The sequence below is a fragment of the Epinephelus moara genome, chromosome 8, assembly GCF_006386435.1.
Source record: "Epinephelus moara isolate mb chromosome 8, YSFRI_EMoa_1.0, whole genome shotgun sequence".
Lineage (NCBI taxonomy): Eukaryota > Metazoa > Chordata > Actinopteri > Perciformes > Serranidae > Epinephelus > Epinephelus moara.
The window spans coordinates 17,169,115-17,195,382 of record NC_065513.1 but is presented as its reverse complement, the minus strand read 5'-3'; the positions used below and the strand labels follow the sequence as shown (position 1 = coordinate 17,195,382).

The 26,268-nt window shown below is 42.9% G+C and overlaps 1 protein-coding gene across 4 annotated transcripts in view; it reads right to left on the bottom strand.

Annotated features, from left to right (window-relative positions):
* Window positions 1–63: 63 nt before the first annotated feature.
* The window catches only part of rtkna (rhotekin a), a 69,389-nt gene continuing 43,184 nt past the window's right edge, over window positions 64–26,268 (bottom strand). For 3 of the 4 annotated variants that reach the window (XM_050051763.1, XM_050051764.1, XM_050051765.1), the window contains exons 2-11: window positions 12,924–13,185; window positions 12,301–12,354; window positions 8,515–8,632; window positions 8,186–8,410; window positions 7,951–8,045; window positions 7,234–7,340; window positions 6,898–7,029; window positions 5,676–5,841; window positions 4,687–4,791; window positions 64–3,372 (exon numbers count right to left, since the gene is read on the bottom strand). In XM_050051763.1, coding sequence (XP_049907720.1) covers window positions 2,657–3,372; window positions 4,687–4,791; window positions 5,676–5,841; window positions 6,898–7,029; window positions 7,234–7,340; window positions 7,951–8,045; window positions 8,186–8,410; window positions 8,515–8,632; window positions 12,301–12,354; window positions 12,924–13,185 — 1,980 coding nt within the window. In that variant the 3' untranslated portion in view covers window positions 64–2,656. Of the gene's footprint in view, window positions 3,373–3,925; window positions 4,023–4,686; window positions 4,792–5,675; window positions 5,842–6,897; window positions 7,030–7,233; window positions 7,341–7,950; window positions 8,046–8,185; window positions 8,411–8,514; window positions 8,633–12,300; window positions 12,355–12,923; window positions 13,186–26,268 lie in introns of all 4 variants that reach the window. The other variant, XM_050051766.1, reaches the window with a different exon arrangement.

Genomic DNA, 26,268 nt, shown 5'->3' with positions numbered 1-26,268 from the left:
TGGAGGCATAAAAACAATGTCGATGTGTAAGTGAAGACAGCCAGTTGTGAATTGATAAAACATTTATTATAATTAATGTTATATTATATAAACATGAGATTTCTCATTTTATGTTCGCCTTCTAGGACGGCGTACATGCAGAACACAAAGCCTGCTAACACGAGAAACTTGCAAGGTTATAACATTCAATGTTATCTATTTGTAACAGTTAAAGATCTGCACATCATCTGTTAACATCGTGATAATCAGATATCAATATAGCTGCATTTATAACAAAATCAATATTGTAACAAAAGACAAAGAGAGGAGGTTTATTTGTTAACTTATAAAAATTAATTTACAGTAACAAATGCTGTTTTTCAAACATCTGACAGTTTTAATTCTTAGTGAAAATGGTTGTACGAGTTCTGAACCCCAAGAGGGGAAACTATTACCAAAGTAGAATCTACAGTAAACAACAGAGATGGAGAAGAAGAGGTTTTACTGCACTGACAGACACAGACTCTCCTTACAAGATATTCACATGGACGCCGTGAGTCAGATGATTGTTTCCTTGTGACAAGAAGCTGTTCAGTTGTCTAAATGACAATAACTTATATAATTAAATCCATGAATGGCTGTGTAAACAAAAATTTTAATCTCAATCTTACTATCACGACCTAGAAGTTAAGTGGGGTTTCATGCAAGTACTCAGCTTTATAGAAGTTGCTTAAAAATACAGCAACTGTAAAATAATTTCTAAGATTTCTGAGTTGCATAATATTTGATTGGTGGATGTTTCACATTTTATTGGACATTTCATAATCAGGGACCAGGATTCTTGACGGAATCCTAAAATACTGCAGTGCACTACAATGTAGCAGAATTATATGAATGGCTTGAGTTTCAATAATACTTAAAGGGTAATGTCAGTATTTTTTTTTTTACCTAGACTCTATTTTCCCATGTTTTTGTGTCTAAGTGACAAATGAGAAAAACAATTTTTAAAATTGTCCAGTACTGAGAGAGAGTGGTGCAGCTGGCAGCGGCGAAACAGGCTGCAATGTAACCCCATGGGGCATTTGTGCACCGTCAGTTAACGTCTACTAAATGTGCTTGTTTTAGCTACTGACAGGCTCAGATTATTATTCTAAGTGTCTGGCAACATTATGGTTGAATTAAGGGTTAATTTCAACCAAATCAGTGATTGTTGAAACAGTGGAGAGACTAATCACAACTGTTTTTGTGACTTTTACTTTGTTTCTGTCAACCTTGAATAAAGTGTGTTTTACTATGATAAAATTTACTGTTCACTTAAATGGAGTCCGGTGGCCATGGTGATAGCAATTTCCGGGCTTATTGTAGGGATCCTTTCCATGATGTCACTATGATGAAAGATACTTATAATAACAATCTGAGCCTGTCAGTGTCAAAAACAAGCACTTTAAGTGGACTTACATTGACAGAGCACAATTTCCCATTAACCTTAAATTGCAGCCTGTTTCGCTGCTGTCCGCTGCACTACTCTCACTCCATACTGGACCAGTTTCAAAATTTGTTGTTCCCATTAGTCACTAAGACACAAAAACATGGGAACTAGAGTCTAGGTTGAAAAGTATCAAAATGACCCTTTAAGCTTTGATTAATTTCAGCTTATTTTAGAGTTTGTTCTCTGTATGTAAGAAGCTGTCACCCACTTCTGAAGATAACCCGTCAATAGTGTGCAGATAAGTGTGTGTAAAGTTAAGACCAGAGCACAGATTTTTAACCTGAAGAAATCACAGTAATAACCAGTACAGTATGTATGAGCACTTGCATAAAGTTAAGCTTTCACCAGATCCATTTTTGAAATGATCTCAAGTAGTTCAACATTTTAACTGTAAGTCAAATCATGCAAGAAAAAAAAAATGGTGCATAGTAATTTTAGGAGAACCACAATGATCATCTGTTGTATGAATAATTAGATGCGTACACTGAAGTAGATATCACAGTAAAGAAAACAGACACCAACCCTTCCCTCCACACTTACCAGTTTCTAACACTTGAAAACTCTTGACTGATTAAACCTTATGTTCATCTTGCATGTTCATCTTGCCACATGCTCACTGGCTTTCATAGCATTAACACCGCACACCTTTATTTATAAAATACAGATAGGAAACATCCAGTCAAAATACTGCTAGTGCATTAGTAGAGATGATTTGAGTGGCCGGGTTGGCTGATGCAGAGGACAAAACAAAACCTTGCCTAGTTCAAGCCTTGGAGTCTAAGGACAGACAGTAGGCCCAGTGTGTTTATCGGAGCATGTCCTTAGCTCTTAGCATCACTTTCTCCCAAGCAGCATGACCATAATAATTTCTCAAAGCAAGCAGAGTACCTCCCATTTCATTCTGGACCATCTTCAGAATTGTGGCAATCCAGCAAAGTGCAGAGTTGCCTGCAGTGATTGTCACCTGTCCTTTGTGTTGGAAGACATTCCAGTTTGCCCCAGGAGGGTCTTCCATGATCCATCCTCCACCAGGAGGCAGGCTAGAGGCAGCTTATCTTCCTCAGGGCTGTGCATGTGGCCTAGCAGACTGCCTGAGGTTGGTTCACATATGTTAAGCCAGTTAAACCATGGTTTAATGAGCACTGTTGCCTTTAGGCCAGCATAAAACGTCTCTCAGGCGGAACTAGTTCACACCTGACTTTGGAGCCAGTTGCGAGGATCAAGTCTGGCCCTGAGGTTCCTGAGGCTGCGTCGAGCCGGGGAGGGCCTTGAGAAGGGGGCTCCCTCAGATGACTCGGGGCTGTGGCTGCCCTCGCTGTTGCTGGAGCTGTTGCTGGAAGTAGAGCTGGAGCAGGAGAGAGTGGTCTGTGTGCTGCGCTGTGAGCGAGGCGAACGAGAGGACATGGGGAGCGGGGCGAGCAGCGAGGAGGGAGGAGGCTGGCAGGGGCACTGGAGGGTCCCTCCTCCTCCGTACCCCCTCCCTCGAAGGGTGCTGAGCTTAGCATCCAGGGACAGAGTGCGTGGCCTCAAGCGGGAGGGAGAAGATGACAAGAGGGAGAAGTTTGACGACGGCTCGGGCCAGCCGTGGCGGTGAGAGCAAGGACTGGTGCTGCAGTGGCTGTCGCTGTCCGAAGTCAGGCTCGCATCTGAGGACAGCAGACTCAGCTGTGGACAGCGGTGAGGGCTCGCAGGGCTCCGGGGCATTCGGTGAGGGGTGCAGGGGCTGTGGCCAGAGAGGCGAGAAGTACAGGGACGAGGGCGGCCAGCGCTTTTGGGATTGTTCTCCTCAAACATAGACATCCAGGTGGGGGAGGTGCCCAGCTGGCTGCGGAGCTCCAGCTCCTGCATCCTCCGAGCCAGGATGTCTGACACAGTGCTGCTGAGGTCATCAGATGACTCAATAACTGCAGGAGAGATGCAGCAAAGTCATCATTACACTGCTGTATAGTGGGATCGAGCCAGTTCTTACTATTTGGAACATAAACTGCTAATCCAGTCATAACTTGAGATGATTTAAATGTTATTCTTTTCTTAATATTCTTTTTAATTCTTAAAGCAAGGATTATGATTGTGCTAATGCAGACTGAATGAATATTTTGATCTAACTGAAAGTACATATTATGGTTAGATTTAGAGACACATTTGCAGTTCATGAAATGCTCCTCTGAAATGTATTCTTGAGTTTATAAGGAAAATACGCAGACAAATTAGAGGATGTTATTGTTTGTCTGGTAATGCATTGTACAGTCGAGCAGAATGATGAAAAACAAAAAACTAATTATGTCTTGTAAATTTTAATCCTGCACATCTTAATGTTTACTTAATTATGATGACTGATGATAAAACTAAAAGATCCTGTCCTCCTCCAGGTGGGGCTGATCCTGGATCTGCAGTAAATTCTGGACTGCAACATTCGCCACAACATAACAATATGGAGCCCTACTCCTGTTACTTCACCTGTCGTTGTAATAGGACGAGAGCAGAGCACGAATCTCAGCAGACACAGCGTTATCCTGCAGCAGAAGACCCTCAGAAGAGGGTGTTGCAAGAGGGGCTGCCAGGAAGGGAGGGGTTAGGAAAACCGAGAGGGGGGTTAGTGAGAGAAAGGATGAAGTGGATAGGAGGTGTGCAACATGTGGAGTTCAGTTTTTATGTGTTTTGATGGTCACGAGAGAAATTGATGAATGTTGATGTGAGTTTATTAAGGAAATGAATGTTAAGGCATGAGAAGAGAGGCAAAAAAGATTCGTTGAAGGATAAAGATAATTCGCCCATTAAAAATGAATGCCGAAAGTTGATGAAAAATGTGGTGTTGATCATGAATATTGTATGAGGACACAAGGAAATAATAAATAAGGACAAAAGAGACGGAGCCGAGGAGTGATGGATTCAGGACACACAGGGAAAATTGGAAAGGACAAAGAGGAACAGAGAAAGAGAAGACAGAGAGTGAGTCAGCGTGTCAGAGATACGACCCATTCTATTCTACAGTAGCTACGGAGAAGTAAGCAGAGTGTGAGTTTGAGATACTGAAGAGGAAAATTTAATTGTGACAGAATCTCTCATGCACAAGGACCCAAGGCATTAAAGCTACACACAATCACATGCAATGCAGGCACAGTGCTTTCTTTCCCTGCCTTTGCTTTTACTTTTCTTTCCCAGCTAAAAGTGTTTTTCATTTTCATATCCACAGCGATGTGATCAGGGAGAGATCTTACCCATTTCGTGATAGAGTGAGCCCTGTTTTGGTGTGACAGGGGCCGGTTTCCTTGGTGATGGCAGTTCAATTTTCATTAAGTCATCACAACACTGTTTCCACTGGCCTGTGCATTGGAGACAAACTGGTCACTTTCAATGCACCAAGCAACAGATCCAGAATGTTAAACAGTACAATATACGTTATGTCCTTGAAATGGAATCTGTTAAAGGAATACTTCACCCAAAAAATGATAATTTGAATATCAGTTACCCACCCTGTGTTACAGTGAATTCAGGAAGAAAACTTTATTTTTCTTTCATGCCTTCATGGTGGACGAAGAAATTAAAAAACGAAGAACATTCTTGATTAATTGGGTCCACACAACAGCAAAACTGTATCAATACATCTGTTTACAAACTATCATACAGCTTGTGTAGTACAACCCATTTTTCATTTATCCAGTTGTATGCTCAGTACTCCCCAGACACATGCATTTTTGCTAAAACATTACTATTTAAAACGCTTCCACATAAAAACAGTCTTACTAACAGACGAGTAGTGCGCCTTGGCAAGCTTGAACGTTTGAACTCTACCCAATGGAATGCACAAGCAAAGTTCCAATGTACGCTTGTCAAGTTGCCCTACTCGTATTAGTTCTAATTGGCTTTGGTTTTAGTGAAAATGCATGAGTTTGGGAAGTACTGAGCATACATCTGGATAAATGAGCATTTGCATTATACTGCACGAGTTGTGTGAGATCTTGAAAATGGATAATTTTGCTGTTGTGAAGCGTGGCCCTCTTTACTTCGATTTATAAGAGTTTTCTCTGTGTTTGGATTCTTCGTTCAGCATGGAGGCATGCAAAACAAAAAACACAAATTTTGGCCAACTATTTCTTGACAAATTCAACACAGTTAGATTTAGACATTGATACCCAAATGATCATTTTGTAGGTGAAGTATTCCTTCAAGTACCTTTGTTAGAATGTCAGTGACTGCATGTACTTACTCATGTCATAGAAATGTTGCCAGAATGCCTCCATCCATCGATGTGTGTCCTCCCGACTGTCTGTTGTGAGGGTGTGTGTGACCTCCTCACCTCCGTACTGGTTACTGATACAGATATTCTGAACTTTACTTTGAGGGTCTTTCTCTGACGCACGTATTCTGGTCTCCTGAAATGCGAGAGCGACAAAGAATACAATCATCTGCCACAAAATGACTACAATCAGGGATAAATGCCAGCACTCCTGAATGAACAAAATTATGTGCTGCAACAAGTGATCATTACGGCAATTGTAATTTTAAGTCCCCACTGAAAATAAGCCCTCACTAATAAAGCCACTAATTAGTCCTCTTCCAAACCATTTCCCTTCAGCAATTATCCAACAAAAGGTGCACACTCCCAATTCCCACATCCTCGTTCTACTCCAAATGTGCCCAGGTCTGTGTATGACCACTAGATGGCAGTGTTGTTCCATTCATCTGTCTGTCACACTGCGCTCTCTCGTCCTTCCTCTTTGGAAGCGACAACTGACTAACAAAAGTATCATACAGACCTGATCTGATCTGACTGACTTGGCTCTGTGTCAGCTGTGAGCTCAGGGTCAGAGGCTACAAAAGAGTGAATGAGTCACAATGGAAGGAATGAGAAGCCCCACAGGCATCATCTCACAGACACAGGAAATAAAATGATCAAGTACCTGACTGGCTGACTGACCGTCCTTCACTTTGGTGCCTGGAAAAACGCAGGGTTGAGAGGAAAGCGATTCCTAGCTGGATAGGACTGACTGCTGTGTCTTATTGTGTTTGCAGAGACTTGAGAACATATCGAACAGATTTCATTTTAAAACCTTTAAAGCCTTCAACAGGACATGCCTGCTGTTTTCATAGTTCTCGTTACACCTGAAAGCTGAGCAAAAAACCCCGCAGTTTTCTACTATTGGCCTCTGAGCAGCTCTACTGGGCAACTGAGGGCTAAGTACCTTGCTCAAGGGCACCTTAATAGTAGTTACTAAGAAAAGAGCTCATATCTTATTTACTTTTTTTGGCTCAGTCTACCAGTTGGCTTGAGATTCAAACTGGCAGCAATCCACAAGCCCAGTTTATTTACTTCTATGCTACTGATGCCTCAGGCATTACCAAAAAAACTACACAACAGTATAGGTTCTTTAAAGCTGGGTCAACCTATGGAGTCTTTTACTCCATTCCTGATAGATTCCTTTGATCACCTTGTTGATGGCAATCGTGAAAGCTGGTTCAACGTTAGCCTCCACATCTTCTTGCCGGTGGTAGCAGAAAAGGCTCGTTCCTTTTAGAACGGCGTACACTTTTGTCCAACTCTGAGGGTCACCTCCCAACTGCTGCAAGGTAGAGAAAAAGATGAGTGAAATGTGGAGTAAAAGACGGGGAGAGAAACACAAAGAAACATGGCAACACAAGAGGAAGAGGAGGGAATGGAGGTGGAAAAAAAGGACAGAAATAAACCAGGACAAAAGCCAAAATCTATTGAAACCCTGAGAGGAACAGTTCCCCCGTCACTGCTGCAAACACACCTGCCAACTTACCTTAACTTTCAAACATCCGCTCATCATCTGTTGGGTCATACAGTGAGGCTGAGCTGCGAGGCGGCAACACATACTGCCATAGAGCGGCAGCCAGTACGAACACTCTTCTGCAGGGGAGAGATGGATTGGCAAAAATAAACACCATGAATAAATAAAAATAGTCTCTCATTACATTCAACATTCACACACAAACATGCATAGTCATGTGCATCCAAACACAGAGACACACACTTTCCCTTCACGTCACGCTGCCCCCCCTTTGCACACAAAACAAGGCACAGGGGTGTAAATGACTGGCAGCTGCAGGGAGTGTCATGAAGTGCAGCAATGAAACTTTACAGCAGGCTGAAGGGCCAATGAATAAAACACTAGGGGCCTGTCTGTCTGAGGGTCTGGGCCCTTGTTAGCCCACATCATTACAGCTTTACAGAGCAGTCACCTCACAAGCACGGCCTTTATTACTGTGACCTTGACAATGGCTGTCTGTCAGAGAACATAGGAGGACAGAGAGGAAGGGGAAAGAGGAGGAGGAGGAGGAGGAGGAGGAGGAGGGGTGAAGACGCATGGTAAACTTGGTTTAAGGGAAATTATTAGAATGCAGGGAGGAGAAGTGAGACAGTGATGAGTGAGAGGAGCACAAAAAACAGACAGATGGCTGATTTGGCAGGGAAAAGAGGAAGATGGTGAGGAGACAGATTGATGGAGGCTGCCACTCACCGTTGCCTGAGATGGTGAGGTCATGTGTGCGAAAGCTGTCCTGGACGTGTGACAGTGACAGGGTGGTATGAGCTAAGAGGTGGTACTTGGGGCCCCTGTCAGCACACAAGAGAGAGGACAGAAATTTATTCTATTTGAGCGTGCATGTTCATAAATATGCCTACTTGAGCTCTCTGAAATATATATTCTTTCTTTCTCTATGCAATATGTTAACTCGCTGATATTTCAAACTTACGGTACAGAGGGAACTGGCAGCAGAAGAGGAGATGCCCCTCCGTTGCTAACAGGACTACATGGCCCAGGTTCCATGGCTGCCCGGAGCTTTTTCCCTGCTGATCGCCCCAGTGAGGAGCTCAGTTTGCTGGCTAGCTTCCTTGGCGTGCTCCCTGCTGAGTAGTCGTCCTCCGAGCAGCAGCTATACAGCTCAACACGTAGCTCAAAACCCGGGCTGGCTTCATTGCTGTGAAACGATACACGTGTGATAAATATGGCCACATCAGTGTCACTCAGCTTGTATGTGAGGCTTTATTTTTGTGAGTATTATGTAGCCCGCAGATGACTTACAATACGACGGTGTTGTCAAAACAAATATCGGTGAGCGTCCTGTCCACTATCACCATGTCTGTGTCAAAGATCTCTCCTCCCAGCTGCAGCAGGCAGAACACTGCACACCGATGGAGCTCTATAAAGGACGAGGCAAGACAGAGGAAGACAGAAAAAAAATAAAAAATCAGTGAATCACCACCTTTAAGTGACCTCTCAACAGCTTTCATTCAATTGCATCACCCGAAAACTTGTGTTCATCTCCAAAACAGCATCACCTGCAACCTCCGAGATGTAGGTAACTGTTTTAACAACGTGTTGAAGCCAGAGGTCAGACAGAATATATGACCTGAGTATATAAAGGTTGAAAGAAGATCAGTTCCTTCATCAGGCTGACAAGCACCTCTACTCTTGTTATGTTTCAGTTCAGCAGTCTCAATGCCCAGCTGCGCTAAGAATTCCTGTGAAGCATTGTTAGCTTGTTCTGTGGTTGAAACCAAAGCACAATGGTCTTTAATGTTGCTGTAGACAATGTGGGTTTCGTAATGACAACTCTTGCCTTCTGGGACATAGCTATTCATATTTGTTCTCTATGGGGGGACATGGCAATGAAGCCTTTATGCAGCATGCAGTTTATTTGAGTCCTAATGTACAGTGTGAGGCACATCCTGGGCTTTCTAGTGTCTTAAACTATATTATATTGAGATTTTAGAAGTGTATGTTTATTTTAAGCCTTTTTAAAGTACATATTTTAACCCATGTCCTTTTTGGGGGACAGTAGGACTTGCTTCTTCTCATTTGTAACTATTTTCCATACTTCAGGAAACAGAGCACAGAGTGACACAGCTGCACATGCACACACACTACATACAACAGTTGACAATTAAAAGCATACACACTACCTGTGATATTATAGTACTTAAAAGTGAATTTAATAATGTAATTTTAATGTACTGTACTGTAAAAAGATTGATATAACACTTGCAATAAGAGGAAATTTATTGTGAACAAGAACAACTTTTTGGTACATAGACCTTCATCAGGTTATCTAGATAACAGGTAGACAGGTTATCAGTTAACCTGATGAAGGTCTGTGCACCAAAACGTTGTTCTTGTTCCCAATAAATTTTGTATTATTGGAAGTGTAGCAGACAGTGTACGGGAGTTCTTTGTCCTATGACAGTCAGCCCATGGTCTTCTATGCACCTGTCGACCCTCAGGTGTGCAAAAGTTTTATCTTTGTTAAAAAGACTGACCCATTGTCCACTGCAGATGACATGGTATAAAAAAAATATTTTTAAGAAAAAGATCTTTGAGATATGTTTCTTGTATCCCTATTACTTAAATTATTTCATAAAAAACATCTAAATGTAATATTAAAACCTTTTTTCCTCCAGGTATCTTGTATAAAGTGTGAGGAAAAGGAAATACATATGCATTTTAAAGACATAATACCCTTTTTGGGCATGCTTCACTACGATTATCAGTAATGACTGTGGCAAATGCCTGTGCTAAAACACAACTTATACAAATGCAATATATATAGTGTGGCCTCTGATGGTCTACTCCCTTTAATTCTGTGTCTTTATTTCCTCTACTACACAACCAAATTCATCGATCTTGCCACTTCTCATTAAAATTCAAGGTTAGAACTGAAGAGGCTGAGAGAGGAGGTCTGCTCCCACTTATGTGCTCCCCTGTATATGGCCCATTGACACTTAATATTCACGCTTATTATTCCAAGTATGAGCTCAACACTCTGCTTTAAATGTGATTGGACACGTGACAGAGAAACATGCTTTACTCCTCCTCACCTACCGAGCTCGGTTTATGTCTTGGTGTGCTTAATGACCTTGACTAACAGCCTCATTAAGCTTTGTTAAGAGTCTACTACCTGTCTCTTGAGTTCATTTATATGCACAGGTCATGCAGATTAATTCCATTCAAGTTGCCAGGGGAGAGAATGAGCTCTGAGACTATTATAATGACTGCAAGGGGGTTAAACTACATTGACTCTATCAAGAGGAGGCGGGATAGCAAATAGTCAACATAAAGATTACCATTGTTATACCTTCAGTGCACCATTAAATTCTGTAATGCCGTAAAAAACATTTACATATGACCTGGTTCACAGTAATATTCCACGGGAAAATAAAGGAGTGTAGAGAGCTCCTTGAATGCACAACAGGCTTCATTTCTTTTCAGCTGCCCTACTAATAATGACCCAGTTCAGCACCTGTGTGCTGCTTCTTCTCAGAGCCAAGAGGCAAAGCCAGCAGGACTGAGCAGTGGGTCAGGTTGTGCTGCCAGGAGTGTCTAATGTCTAGAAAAATCAGTTCCAGGAAAATACAGTGCTATCTGGTAAAGCTGCAACAGATTGTAATAATCAGATCCAGGAACTGTGCTATGGAGTAGGAAAAATGTCACGCTGTATGTTCTGTCTGCACAGTTCAAAGGCTCAGCAGATTTATACAATATGAAACTAAGAGTGCTTTTACACCAAACCTATTTGGTTCAGTTGAAATGAACTAAGGTCTGTGTGCCCGGTTAGTACAGTTCATTTGGGCTGTGGCAAAAGCCGCCAATCAAACTCCGGTGCAGGCCAAACAAGTGAACCGAACACTGTCAGAGTAGACTTCAGTGCGGTTCATTTGTGGTATGAATGCAGACACAGCAACCACTGGATTTTATGACGGCAGATATGAGATTTTAGCATACTTTCAAAAGCTAAACTAATAAATCCATCTGCTGACTGTGAAGTCTGTTCATGAAGCCATCTTTTATGTCATCTGCATGAGGCCATGTACACAGTGCATATCATTTGGTAACCATGGCAACACAAATGCCATTCAGCATGGGTATTTTCTCTGATGATTAGATCTCAAGGTGTTAAAACTGCTGCTATTGTATGTGACTCTGTGTATGAAGTGTGTGACAGCAATGCCACAGTAATGAGCACTGAATCATAACAAGACACCTCCTTTTGTCCTGTCTTTACCTGTTGGTCATTATTCAAAACAATTTGAAGTCTATTGATAATCACTAATCAGTTATTTCTTTGCAAGCTCTTTTGACATGAAATATCATAAATACACACATCAGAGGCAGAAAAGTTCTGCTTAAACTTCTGTCAGTCATGCACAAGAGTTTATTCTCTATAGAGAAAGCGCAACCTCCGGCTCAGAATTTGTGCCCAGAACAGTGATACAGGGCATCTTTGTACCTACGCTCAGACTACAAGATGATGAGAGATCTACTGTAGCTTTCTTGGGCTTTCCTGATTTAATTATGTTCTCTTGATTACATCGGAGGAGCATACCTGTTGCAATCTAGTAACTGTTAGGTAGTCGGCTGTATCTGTAAGTCAGTCAATATGGACTGTCTTTGATGGCGAGATTATAGTGAATGTAAATCTCTTGATGATGTCAAGTAACAACAGATGTTTACATAAGGGGAATGCAAAGGTCACACACTTACAAACACATAGGAAGAATGAAATAATATAAGCATATGCATGACGAAGACAAAATTTCCACCACACACCCTAAAAGTTCACATCAGTGTTTCACCCTCTCACAAGTCATAAAAGGTGTTTTTTTTATTCTTTAGTCACAAGGTCTCTAACACTCACCCCTGTGATTAAACAAGGCTTTCACACACATTCAGCATCTCTGAATTAGTCATTTTATGACTGTGTGAAGCCACATAGCACTTCCCTCAGGAGCGAATCATTAATAAATCCTACAGGCATAAATCATTAATACTCCATCAATGAACCTCTTCACACATACAGAGGTGGCTCCTCACCTCCTTTGTTCTTGAAGTACTCTGTGTCTTTCCACATGAGAGGGATCCGAAGATCTGTAACGACAACAGACAGGGGATTAGACCACAAAAATGTTAATCACCCGCACTGATATGTGTGTGTCTGGATGTGTGTGTCTCTGTCCGTGCTGCGTTCAGCCAGTGGCTGAAGTATCCACAGCTAATTGATGACTGTGTGTGTATGTGTTATGCTCTCCAGCTGGGTACCAGACATGCAGCAGTGCCCCCATGAACCTCCACCCACGTACACACACACACACAGAGTCTCACATCTCATTAATATTTATTTTTTCCCCTCCTCATTATGTTCTTAAAACAAACAAAACAAGAACAACTTGAAAAACACCCTGTAGTCCTGCTCTCTGGTCTGAATCATCTCTCCGCAGTGCGTCTGCCATGCAAACAGAATAGCTCCATAATCAGTCATCTGACTGCCCGCTGTCATATTGCAACGGGCGGCATTTGCAAGTCAGCCTCCGCCTGACAAGAGGAGCTCTGCATTAAATGATAACACCACGGGATCACCAAGATTCAATTTCCCTTAAATGTTGCTGGTCCATGTCAAAATCTCAAACAATAAATAAATGATGCACCGTTTTACTTGCCTGATATCGCCACTTTTCCTTTGCATGGGAGTCTGTCATCCATCGGCCCCGCGTCCGACGACCTCCGTGTGACTTTCTGCATGACCTGAGCCTCCTTCATCCTCTGCAGCTCTGACATGTAGGCCATGATACGAGTGCTGCAGGTCTGCAGGCTCTTCGCCGCCTCCAGCGCCTGGTCCTTCTGGGAACAGGCAGCCAGCAGCTTACAGGCTCCATCGCGCATCCGGATCTCATGGTCAATTTTCTTCTGGATGTCGCTGTCCTAGATAAGGGAGAAAAAAAAGAGTGTAAGGAAATGAGGCTTAAATAACGGATAATTTGAAAAGAATCTTGTCTTTGGCAAATAGAGTAGGCATTATTAGAGAAGTGCAAGGGGTGAATTGAAGGGGAAAGAGAATAGTCACGACTTCTCGAACAGACAGTGATACAAAGAAGGGTATTTTTAACAAGAATAGGAGAAATGAAGAAGTGTGTAAGTCTGCAGTAGATTACAGGTCTTTTATGGATACATTATTAGTGAGGTGTGTCTCTGAAAGCACTCGGGAGTCTGTGTGCAGTGGTGTAAGTGCGTGAGAGAGGTGGCATGGACAATATTCAAACACACGGCCTTTTGCCCTCTTACCAATGAGCCCACCCCCCCACTGAGCAGACACGGAGATGCTGAATCATTTAGTGCAAACTTATTCACTACACACACACAGAGGGAGCGGCTCATCTCAAGTGAGAGACTAAATAATGAAGCTGTCAAATACTGAACGTCTGCAGTCCAAATGAGAGACCCCAGACACACAAATAGTACACTTACACATCTCCAACCACTGTCCCTGTCCTCTAGGCTGCGTTCTCAAAGGAAAAAATACATTATTAAAGTAAATTTGACCTGGCTTATCTGGGGCAAAAAGTACACTGTGGACACACGCACACACCCTTGCAAACTCAAACACATGCAGACACTTAAAGGTTCCTCAATCCTCAACTGTCTGGCTGTGCCTCTGCTGATGCTGTCCAGAGTTTAAACAAATCTCTAAGCCCCTCTCCAGTCTGTCAGCGGCACAAAAAACACTGTATGCATGAACTTAAAACAGTCGACAGTGAGGGGAAGGGCTAACATATGAAGGGAGCGGGATGAGAGAGCACAAAGAATCAAACGGAGACCAAGCGAAAGCAAAGCGGGGCTGACCTTGAGTGTTAGTGCCAGCGCTCTTTTTTTTCCCTCAAGCTAAAACACCTTTGAATGATGAATTTGCACATCAATTGCTTCAATCCGGGGAATATTGATCAGTAAGGTTGCCTTTAAAGAACTGGTTAAAACAAATTGGGGAAACATGAAGGTTACTTTGTGTGTGTGTAATGAATGAATAAATGCAGTGAAACATCTGCCCAACTGCTGATGCATCTGTGTGTGTGTGTGTGCTCGTCCTCTTCGGTGATACATTAACAAGCTCCCTTACTCCCCACAAATACTCTCTAATGCTCCCTTTGCCCTTCTTTTCCCACCCCTCTTCTCTGTGCCAGATAAATGCACCTTCTCCTCCTCTACTCTGATGTTTCTCATTTATCATCTCTCCCTCTCCCTCTCTGCCTGATTCTTATGAATTTTTTATTCTTTTGATTTAAGCTTTTATACTTTCACTGCTCATTTTCTTCCGCCTTCTCTCACACTCCATCCGTTCCACTTCACCGTCCTCAATTGGCTTCTCTTTCTTCTCCTCCACACCCTCTTTCTCCCTTCTACCTGTCTCTGTGTTAGCGCGAGTCCCACACTTTGTTCAACAGAGGCGCAGTGGGAGAGGAATGAATGCAGGAATTTGGACGCAGATTCTCGCTTGGACGCAGCGCACTTCAAAACAGGGTTTTGTGTGGTCCCTGATTAACCGCAGTATTGGAAAAACCAACTTGCTTCTTGGGATATAGCCACACTTGCTCTGAATAGTAGTGAAAGCCACACTAACAGTTGTAAATCACACATTAGATCTTATGTCTGTCTCGAAACCAAACCACCAAAAACATTAAAAATCTGTTAGTTATAGTTTGGTATGTGTTATACTATCACTTGCTGCAATAACATGGTATGGCATTAAAAGGGACGGAGGTGATTACTTGCAGATTTCTCCTCAGAAACACCGCCAGAGTGAAGAATTATCAGACAAAATGAGAGCGTGATTGAGTGTACTTATACTGATGAAGATAATGATCAGTCTAGAGTCGTGTAAAATCTACACTCTGGGTGTCGAACACAATGTAGCTACACAAATAAGCCTGTCATTAAATAAACACTTTCACCGACTGAAAAGCAATTACACTACTCTTGACTGCGTAAATAAAAGAGACCAAATTACAGCAACGGCACAAACAAAGATAGCAGTTAACTGCTGGATGTCTGCGAGGTACGAGTGGAGTGTTCAATTTTACAGGTCAAGTGTTTGTTTACGAGAGTTTATTGGTTGATTAAGTTGGTTTTCTTTCATCCAAGTGTCTTTTTGGCAATCATAACTGAGAGTGGGAGACAAAAACGAGGAGTGAAATGCACATCCAAGCCTGCCATTTATGTTTTTGATACTTATGCAGTGAATACTTAGCTGATAGTTTAAAAGCATGGGCGGACTATGAGACAATGGGCCCCTGGATAAGGACATGCAAAATGTCTGACCACTTCTCCCACACAGAAGCAAGACACACACACTTTGGGGTGGTTTAACCTTTGTTTAGTTTTTGATTATGCTGCTTTCTTTGTGATAACTTTGTGTCTTTTTTGGTCAGTTTGCATCACTGTGTGGTGAATTTGTGTTTCTAAGGCAATTAATGTCTCTTTGTGGTTGTTTCCCCCTTTTCATGGTCTTTTTGTGTCTTTTCTTGGTCAGTACCAATTAATTTGAGTGACATCCATGTTTAAGAGACAGCCTTAAAGGTATACTACCCAGGAATTTCCAGTTACTGTTTGTAAACAGGCGGCATGGGGTGCAGTGGTGAGCATTGTCGTCTCACAGCAAAAGGGTTACTGCTTGTACATGGGGTGGGGGAGCCCTTCTGTGCGGGGTTTGCATGTTCTCCCTGTGCCAATGCGGGTTCTTTCCAGGCACTCCGGCTTCCTCCCACAATCCAAAGACATGCAGGTTAACTGGTGACTCTAAATTGGCCAGAAATGTGAATGTGAGTGAATGGTTGTCTGTCTCTATGTGTCAGCCCTGTGATAGTCTGGCAACCTGTCCAGGGTATACCCCGCCTTTCGCCCAATGTCAGCTGGGATAGGCTCCAGCCCTGCAGCAACCCCCAACAGGATAAGCGGTTACGGAAATGAATGAATAAATGAATGAATGTAAATAGTATCACCAGCAAAAGAGAAAGACAACCCCAGATTTACTCTCATTTTGTATCAAGCTTTGTCCACTTGGCATTTCGCCTTGCTATATTTGTGTTTCCATGCTGTGTCCATGTCCAGGCCTACTTACACAACAACTGAAAAGATTAAGTGAAACAATTTTATGGTAAACCGATAAGTTGATGATAGCTTTGATAATCAATCATTCAATAGTCATTCAATATCTTACATTTGTGGAAGACATCTTCTCAAACATCAAAATCTGCTGTTTTCCCCTCTATCATATCATTGTAAAACGACATTGGACAAAATACACAATCTCAACACACCACTTTGTCGAAAGAATTTTGGATATATTACTCGATCCAAACAAACCCATTAGCCGTAAGCAAGAAACATAAACAAAAAGGAAACAGAGGGAAATGAGAGAAAGCCCAGCTCCGGCTGTGTCTAAATGTCCTTGTCAATGGAGGCACCACAAACCATGCTCCTTGCACCACTGAGCCGGAGGCTGGCCAGCCAGCTTTGAAGGAATGGACACACACACACACACACACACACACACACACACACACATATGAAATACACACATACACAGAGTAAAGGAGCTGTCACCACAGTCCAGTTTCATGCGGCGGGTCTTAAAGTGACCTGCTAGGAGGAGGTCCAGTATTTATAGCAGCTAAATTAACAGGCTTCTCCTTCTGGGGGATCTCAGAATAGAAGACGAGCAGCCTAGATCTAACTCTAATCCGTGCGTCTGGCTGTATGTCGGGCTAAAAGAGTGTAACAGACTGACATAAACATTCACAGAGCAGCGAAATAGGAGGTAAACACACCAAACAACACCGGCTTACACACATGCAAACAGGCAGAGTGGATGGTAAACTCATTTTCTTTGTATAATCCAAAAAATGCTCATCGACACACACATAAACAACACTATACAAACACACACATTGTCACAGTAATTCTCTCACACAGTGTCTTCAGTGTGGCAGGTGTTAGACCAGTGGGCACTGCCAGAGAGGCTGCCTGCCTCTGATGGTGGCAGTCTGGACAGGAGCCAGATAGAGGGTGAAGGAAGGGTGGATGGGCGATGGGGGATGCAGTGCATGTTGGGTATCAAGCAGAGACACAGAGGGGAGGTGGAGTTGAGGAACAGAGTAGAGAGGAGGGAGAGAGAGGAGATATGGGTTGACAGGGCGAAAAGGTCTGGGTGGAGTGCGAGAGGCGGCTGGGAGAAAAAGAGATAAGAACGGGAACTGCAAGCGGGAGAAAATAAAGTGAAAGCGCTGAATGTCAAGAGACGAGCAAGAGGGGATGAAGAGGGAGGGTTGGTGAGGACGACAAGCGAGAAGTAGATTAAAGGTGCTGGACTTGCTAGAGAAGACAACAATGATGGGGGTAAAATGTTGAAAGTGTTAGCAAAAAGGAAAGTGGCAATCAGAAAATGAAGAGGCAGAGATTTGGCAACAAAAGGAGAGGCAGTAAGTTCAATACGAGCAAATCTGCTGCGGAGGTAACGAAGCATAAAGCTCTGTAAATGAGCAGGCATGGAAATAATTGGGAGAGAAAGAGTTTATTTCTGAGAGGAAAAAAAAGACTCTCCAGATCTTGACAGTTGTGCTAATGGCTAAAGACAGAAAACTTCTTAATTACTAACTGGCAATTAACTTTGAAAGAGGGTTGACAGAGCTGAATACTGTTACAGCACAGTTACCTCATACTTAAACCATCAATGTCCTTCCAAAGCTTTATAGCTAAATCATAGAGATGGTACGGCTATTAATCACTGGGCTGGTGGAGGTTTGATCCCTGTCCACATGTTGAAGTGTCCTTGAGCATGAAAACAGTATTTTAAATAAATGTGAGGAACAATTTCATGGAAACTATAATTGCAGCAATGATAACAGCAATAATAAATAGAGAATTTGCCACAAACACCAATATATTTCAGCATATGACGTTCACAGTATATGCATAATGCCACTGCAACCTTTCAGCAGGTAATTTGACGCCTCAGTAAATACCAGATGGTCACTTCCTCTGTCACCTCTCTGTCCCTGTCTGGCCGCGTGTGTTGATCCTCACTCGAGTGTCTGTGGGTGTGATCTCAGGGCCACTAACACACACAGCTACACAAACACACACATGCCGGTTTGGGGATTTGACGCCACCGCAGATGGTGTGTAATGGTTTGTTTACAATGTGTTGTTCCGCGCAAGTAGGCTTTCCTGTTCAGATCACTGACCCCTGACCTCTGACCTCGAAACCTGAGCAGAGCAGACGGCCGCGGTTACAGCACGGGGTTAGTCCATGGGGTTATGTTTAACACACAAATTAGAATTAAACACAGCGAGGAGACAACACAGTTTGCTTTGTACACAGCATTTAACTGATGTTTCACCTACATGTAATTAATGTACGCCTATGATTGGCAATTCTACACGTTCTTTCTGGTCATGCAACAAACTTTACACATACTGGAAAAGCATCTTTCATTGTTTCTCTGAGCCTTTTGGTAGACGCCGGGAACCTGATCCGCTCAACGGCATACTTGGAGCAACAAGCTCCTTATCCGTTGGCAATAAGAGTGGAAAAAATGGCTATTTTGCTTGGAAGAGTGGTGCAAAAAAGCAAATCTTACAAATGCAGAAACTGGACTCTGTGCCCAGGTATGATTTGTACATGAGAGAAAATGACAAACACAATACATGTGGAGAGACTGCGAGTTTACAGTGAAGATAGAGCAGGTGTGTTTGATAAGATCTGGGACCCTGTGCTGAATTTTTTTCAGGGTAAGGACCGATGAATCTAATGCAAAACACCTTGCTGTTTGTATTCTGTATTTAACTATTTACTCACAGAGCCACAAACATGGCTATAGAGTTTTAGTCTTGTTAGATTGTACTAGTTCAGGGGACAAGCCTAGGATCTTATTGTCACAATGGCATGTACATAATAACGTTCGAAATGTGTACACACACAACAGACTTTTTACTTCGGTGTTGATACCAGTAGGGGATTGTCCTCCATCCTTCAGTTAAAGACTGGTTTCTCTAACCACTACAGAACAGCCACCTTTTCTTCTTTGCTGACTCTGAAGTTGTTTTCTCTGCGAACAGACGGGATGCTGCAGCTGACTGGCTCTATACAAAAGCTGGTTGGACAGACAGAGTGAAAGAGGCTGATAGAAAGTGGAGAATAACAACAGCAGGACTAAATCACACTCAGACCAAAAGGTGGAAAGTCTTTCACACACGCCAAAAAAACAAACAAGCAGACAAACACACAAGCTCACACAGTCACAAGTACATCCACAATCTGTCAATCATCACGACCACAGCCATTAAGATCGACACAAATGCGCTCCAGCTCTTTCACATACACAAACATCACCGAGAACTGCGAATTCCTGACCACTCCCATACATTGGGACTTCACTGACCAAAGTGCTGGCTTTCAATTAGCCAGCCACAACTATGCGCCTCGCCTTCCTCTCCACCCTCTTCCGCTCCTTTCCCTCATGCTCACCCTCTTCCCCTCCCACACCCAGTGCTCTGCTGCAGCTAAGGATGGAGGGAGCGGTCGAGAGTGCAAGAAAGAGTAAGAGATAAATGAAGAGGGGAAAAAAAAATCAATGGCAAATTAGCTGAGAGAGAATTAGAGTATGGGAGAAAATGAAAAGAGAGAATGAAGATACAAATAGTGTGGGGAGAGCAGGAATAATTAGGGAGGAGGAATAATGAACCGAATATGGGTGAATGGGTGAAATGGAGTGGCGAGTGAATAGTGGGGACGTTGGGGGAGGAAGTCACATTGCTAACGTGACTGTGAGTAACATGCAACACATGTCACTGTCACACTCATACTCATAGACACATAACAAAGCACACATTAAGTGCAACACATACACATCTGTACAATATTTTACAGAACACACAGTCTGGAGATTAGGAGGAAACAGAAACCAGACAACAACCCAAAAACCAAACCCAAACCACTCAAAAACAATGATCCAATTCACCGAACAACGTCCCTACAGTGTGTCAGACTCCAGCTGCTGCTGGGAAGCCTGGGCACAACAACCGTTAAGGGAACTGGTTTGGTACTGGTCATGGAAGACAGAGAGGAGGGAGGGGGAGAAACAGTTACCGGGTGGGGTGTTTGCATTCGCCTTTTACGACAGCAAGGCTGGCTACAAAGCAGTCCAAGTCTGCTCAGTTCCAAGACACACTTAGAACACACACTCCCAGAGCTTTCTCATATGGCAAAATGCGCCTGTGTACCCCGGTCTAGGTGCCAACATGCTGATGTCATTATTGAGGGATTGCTATAGAGTTTCAGCAACTCGCCCTTATAGCTGGAACACAGTGAACTCTCCCCCCTCCCGACAGCTTATGCATTCAATTATTCGCTGACAATAGAGACTGTTCCAGCTCTGCTTGCATGGAAAACTATGTGAGTGCTCGTCCACATGTGCTTGTGTGTGCGTGCGTGTGTCCAAATGACTTTGCGGCCAGCTGTTCTCACACAAAGGCAGTGTGTTTGAATGCAGCTGGGTCCCGGCAGACAAGGGGCGGTGTCAGAGCTGAAAGTGCTAAAGAGAGGAATAATATGCATGTGTCTGTATCCTAAATCATGTTTTATGTACTTGCGGGAGGTGACAGAATATGCATGTGTATGCAAACAAGTGCATGCAAGTGAATGAGTGCACGGTGGCCCTGTGTGTGCACTTTGTACTTGCAAGTGCATTTGCTTTTTTGGCTGCTGGCCCTAAGGAGAGCAACAGAGGAGTGAATTTCAAGCTATAAAACAAATTGTTTAGAGCTACGAGAGAGCACAGGGAGCTTAGAGTCTGCCAAGCAGTGATCACTTCAGCAATTTATAGGCACACTAAAGCTTGATGGCTCTTACACGGCTGTGCACACTCAGCCTAATACACCGGGTCCGCATTATCATATAGTAGCAGAGTGGGAGCTGGCAGAAGCAGCAGGCAGGCAAACCAAACTGCAGAATCATTTCAAAGCAAGTATAGGTGATAATAACAGGAAGTATGTGAGCAACTGTGTGTTAGTATATCTACTGTATGACTGTGTGTGGTCTCTGAGCATATAACTAACAGGCCTGGAGAGTATAGATTTATGAAACGCCGCGTACAGGTTCCAGAGCAGACTCATAAATAACTGCGGGCTGGGAAAAAAAACGTATACATGCAACCTGCAGGGTAGTTTATTATGAGTTACAACAGCACAAAAACACTAACAACAGCAGGACCCCCTTCTGTTCCTCTTCCATCTCACCTCAGAGAGGACCAGGGGGAACAAACTGGGATGCATTCATTCAAAATACTGCGATGTTCTGATATAATAACCCAGACTGTAAATCCTCTCTGATGTGTAGCGTCGAATCTAAAAGAAATACAGCAAAACCAGGGTTCAACGCCTTTTTTAACACTTGTTTTATCAGAAATCTGTGTCAGCTTTGTCTGTCCTTGTGTGTGTGTGCTTTGTTTTATAGCTGAAAAGTCAACACAGTTTGGATGTTGCACCAGTTAAAAAATAGTTGCTATGCTATGCTTGGTTAGCATTTGATGATACATAATTATCCTGAAAAAAGAAAGGTCAGAAATCTTCTCACCCGTAGTAATGTTTACTTCCCCCCACACAAATTATCTTAATCATTAGTGCAGTGGTTTTCAAACTTTTTGGGCCAAAGCACACCAAAGGGCAAGCCAAAGGCACACCTGTCTTTATTGCTGTGCACAATAGCTTTTATAACATGTTATTACTCTTATTACAACACAATAAAAAATAAGAAAAATTAAGACAGGTAGCTTTTGTGATACTGTCTACTGACTTTTTTCAGTCGTTTTCACTGGTGCTTTGCTGTAATCTGCTCTGTACAATAAACTGATCCATTGTCCCACTCACTGCTTTCTCCTTTTAAATGTTATCATCCCTCACACTGGCTGCCAATCAGGGCTTTTAATATGTCACACACTTATAATCCCCACGAGCAAATGGCGACAAATAGGTTCCCTGTCAAGGTTTTTTTTAATTAAATTACATTTTTTAGCTAGAGTTTGCCTCTTTATTAGGAAATGGGTGCGCACAACATACTGATACAGTCAATGAAAAATTCATTCATAACTTTTTGTGCAGGCCCAGTTGAATATTGCAGTAATAATGTGTGGTTATCACAAAATCCTGCGGCACACCATTTGAGAAACACTGTATTAGTGGTTATTATTTCCTCGCGAGCGCTCAATCGATACCGCACATGTGCAACACTTAACAGAAATGAGAAGAAATCAAGATGGCTCACAGTGTAGCTATTTCCATCATCAGCTCCGGACAAAACAATGCGTTAAATTCTTTTTATCACTTCCCTGGTTGGGCAGTTGAGTTGCTGGATTTAATAGCCTGACGTGGCATTTTACTTGCCCCAAGAAATGCTTATTTTTGAGCACTGAAAACATAATATATTCTTCAAAAATCCAAACGAACCATAAAAGGCTGGAAAAAGTAGTCTGTTTTAGTCATGTGATGGTAACAATTGTATTCTTGAGCAGCTCTGGCATAGTTTTGTATGTTTCACAGCTCACAAGTGTAGAAAACACGAGCCACCGCTTCGGATGAGAAAGGGACAAGAGTTGTTGCCAAGCAGCTTCCTTTTCCAATCAAACAGTAATGGAGAAACTCTAATGAGAGTAATTGGCAGACTGGACTGTCTGAGGGCTGCATGAGGCAATTAATGAATTAAGTAACACACACACAGCAATACTGTAACCTCATCAGTGAACTTTACTGGCACAGTCCATGTTGTGCACTGCAGGCCTGGAACACAGCCACCGACTATTATACAAGTTGATACTGTATTATTAACTGATTAGCCAGCTTTTCCTGTAAGCCATACAGAGAAAGGAGAGGAGGGTTTAGGAAAGGAACTGGTACGAGGCAGGTCTTTCTAAGCCTCTGATCAAAGACTGCTGTGATCTCTCTCAATGAGAGCACTCTGCGTGTGCATCCCTAAGTGCTGAGATAAAGTAAAGGGGATTTAATCACATTAAAAGATACACATGAGGCAAAAAGGCAGTGATGTGACATCGTAATCTTCCCTGTGCTGGAATTTTTCACATGTCGTTACAGCCTGTTCTTTCTCAGACACATCACCGTTTGAAGAGAGGTGTTAGTCTGTGAACGGAAGTTGGATGTGTCGCTTATCGCTTGAGCTGATATGGTTGTGAGGGGCTGGCCGGGGTATGTGACATAACACTTTCTCTTAAAGGAGAAAAAAAGCCTCATTTGACTCTTCCAAGAACCTCAGTGTGTGTGTGCAAGTGTCATGGTGACTGACAGCTCTCAGTGTGACATGTTGCCTCACACCTCGGGTAGATGTAGGGGGGGAGGGGGGATGGAGTAGGAGACAACAGGCTTTGGATTCGATCTCCGAATGGCCGGCCTGAATTTCTTGCAGCCTTGTTTGCATGTTTGCCTGTGACCATATCACATGAGTTGATGTGTATTTTGCTTCCATTTTTCCCAGTGCAAGTGCGGCTACACAGCGTTGATAAATGAGCAATAAACAAACCCTGAGATGAGCATACTTGTGTTTGCTAAGAGCACCATATTGCTTTGCAAAAAAGACAAATTAATTCAGGGCATACTGCTGGCATTAGAGTCAACAACCCTCATGCTGTTAACAAAGAAAAAAACACAGAATCCACATGAACCTCTACAGAACAAACACTGCAGAATGACAAAACAGACTCTTCGGAGTGGGCGCACAGGGACAAATGGCAGATGAGAAACAGCTACACGGACAAAAGGACGGTCTAAAGGGCAAGAGGTCACAGTGCCACAGCTCCCCGATAGAGGAGCAGCATCCCCGCTGGGTCCGTAGCATTAAGCTCCCTTTCATCCTCAGTGGGGGTGAGGGGTGGCTAGCTATCTGGCTACCACAACCCCATCCTGACACTTGCTGTGCAACACGCTGTAACACATTTGTAAAGCTCTTTAGTTGACTTTTGCAAATAAGTGCACCCAAACCTCCCTCTCATTGCTGATGAACAGTTCCAACAGCCTGACACAATTTCAGTGGCACACACAAAATGCTCGTCTGGGTAATCCGAGGCTTTCCTTCTCGTCTGAATCGGGATGAGGAAATCGGGGCTAATTAGCTCAGCCGGCCTAACTAGCATTTAAGCCTGCCAAATTGTCCTCCCTGTTGTCTTTTACCTCTGCTGTCTTTGCTGTACTACAGACACACATGGAGGGGTGCAGATAAGTGGAAAGCATGTGGGACCAACACCATATTAATGCGGATAAATCTAAAAGTGCATTGTTCTTCTCAGTTTCAGCCCTCTATTCACGCTCCAAAGAGCTCTTTAAACTGAGTAGATCTCACGACACTTGTCTCGCAACGAAGCTCAGATGAGCAAAACAAAGCTTTTATAAAATCCTAACAAATGATTGCCATGTGATAAAAACTGTTACATATCCAGCCCCTCTGCTAAGCATATGGTTTTGCTGCTTGCCAGCTGCCATTAATCTTGAGAGGAGGTAGAAGAGATTTAAGATTCTTTTGTTGTTGTTTGTTTTGGCATTTTTTTAAGTAAGTATCTGAAAATTTTAGCTTAAATGGAAAACTCATCATAGTGCCCATATAGATGTATCCAGCTTGTCGTGCCAATATTTTTGACTGGCAGCATCACTAGCAAGAAATTTATACCCTGTAAGTACACAGATGGTCCATCCTGAATGTTTATACTGTTTGTGTCCACTACTCCACTTATCTTGTCTCCACAATTCAATTATGCTTATTACAGCTTTGGCCTTGTAGAAGTAAAAGCAATCAGACAATGTTGTTTACAGCTTCTATTGTATTAATCAATACTGGGATATTGCAATCCATGCAAATGTAGCAATTCTCTCAGTCTGTCTCTCTCTTATGTTCGATGTGCTCTCTCCGAGACCCATTTCAAGCCAGGAGCTTTGCAGTTGAAGCTGCTTTTATCACTCTCTATTATTCATCAGCATTGCTACTGTTGCCTTATTTAGACGATATGGCCACATGTGTATGTATAATCACATGTGCTGCCCCAACGTGAGCTCTGTTGGAGGGGAGTTGAGGCTTTTGTCCGGCATGAGGGTGTACGAGATCGGGACACACAACACCAGGGCAGCAGATACTCTATGGTGAAGCTGTGTATATCTGTGCATGTGTGTCCTTGACTCACTATCGACCAGCGAGAAAATGCAGTTCATTATAATATTCATGAAGCTGCGGGACTTCTGAGCTGAGCTAAAGCAAAGCCGGATATGACTGAGATGACCCTCAGCCCTCTGGCCTGGGGGCAAAATGACCAAGAAAGGGACAGATGAGGCGCAGTTGGAGGGGGTGTCTATGTATGTGTGTGGGTGAGATGGGGGACAATGCGCTGATGAGAGCCACTTATTTTGCAACTGTTTCAGAAGGTACTGTATTCCTACCTTCACTTGCAACAAAGTTTAAAGGTCCAGTGTATACGATTTTGGGGGATTTAGTTGCATCTAACAGCGAGGAATGCAGATCACAACCAGCTGAAATTTCTCCCAGTTAGATTTCATACACTGTTGATTGTTCAGTAGGTTTTTACCGGGGGCTAAATCATCCACAAAGGTCTCCTCCTCTCCAAAACAAAAGGTCCACGTGATTAAAACTGGTAAAAACACTGAATAGAGAACTTTCACGTCACAAATCAGAGTTTCTCCGATGCTGTTTTGCTCATCACAGATGGGCTGCTAGCCCAGCAACTGTTTTATTTTTCTCTGATAACTTAAGATCCAGATGTTCAGGAGTTTTTTACTGTGAGCTGTATAATTTGCAGTGGTCTCCTCCTCTTGAAACGAAACGGACCGAGTGATTTAAACTGGTAAAAACACTGAGTAACACCATCTGAAATACAAGAGTTGTTGTTTTCCCAACACTGCTCATCACAGAGGAGCTTTTAACTCTGTTGGGTGAAGCAAAATCACAAAT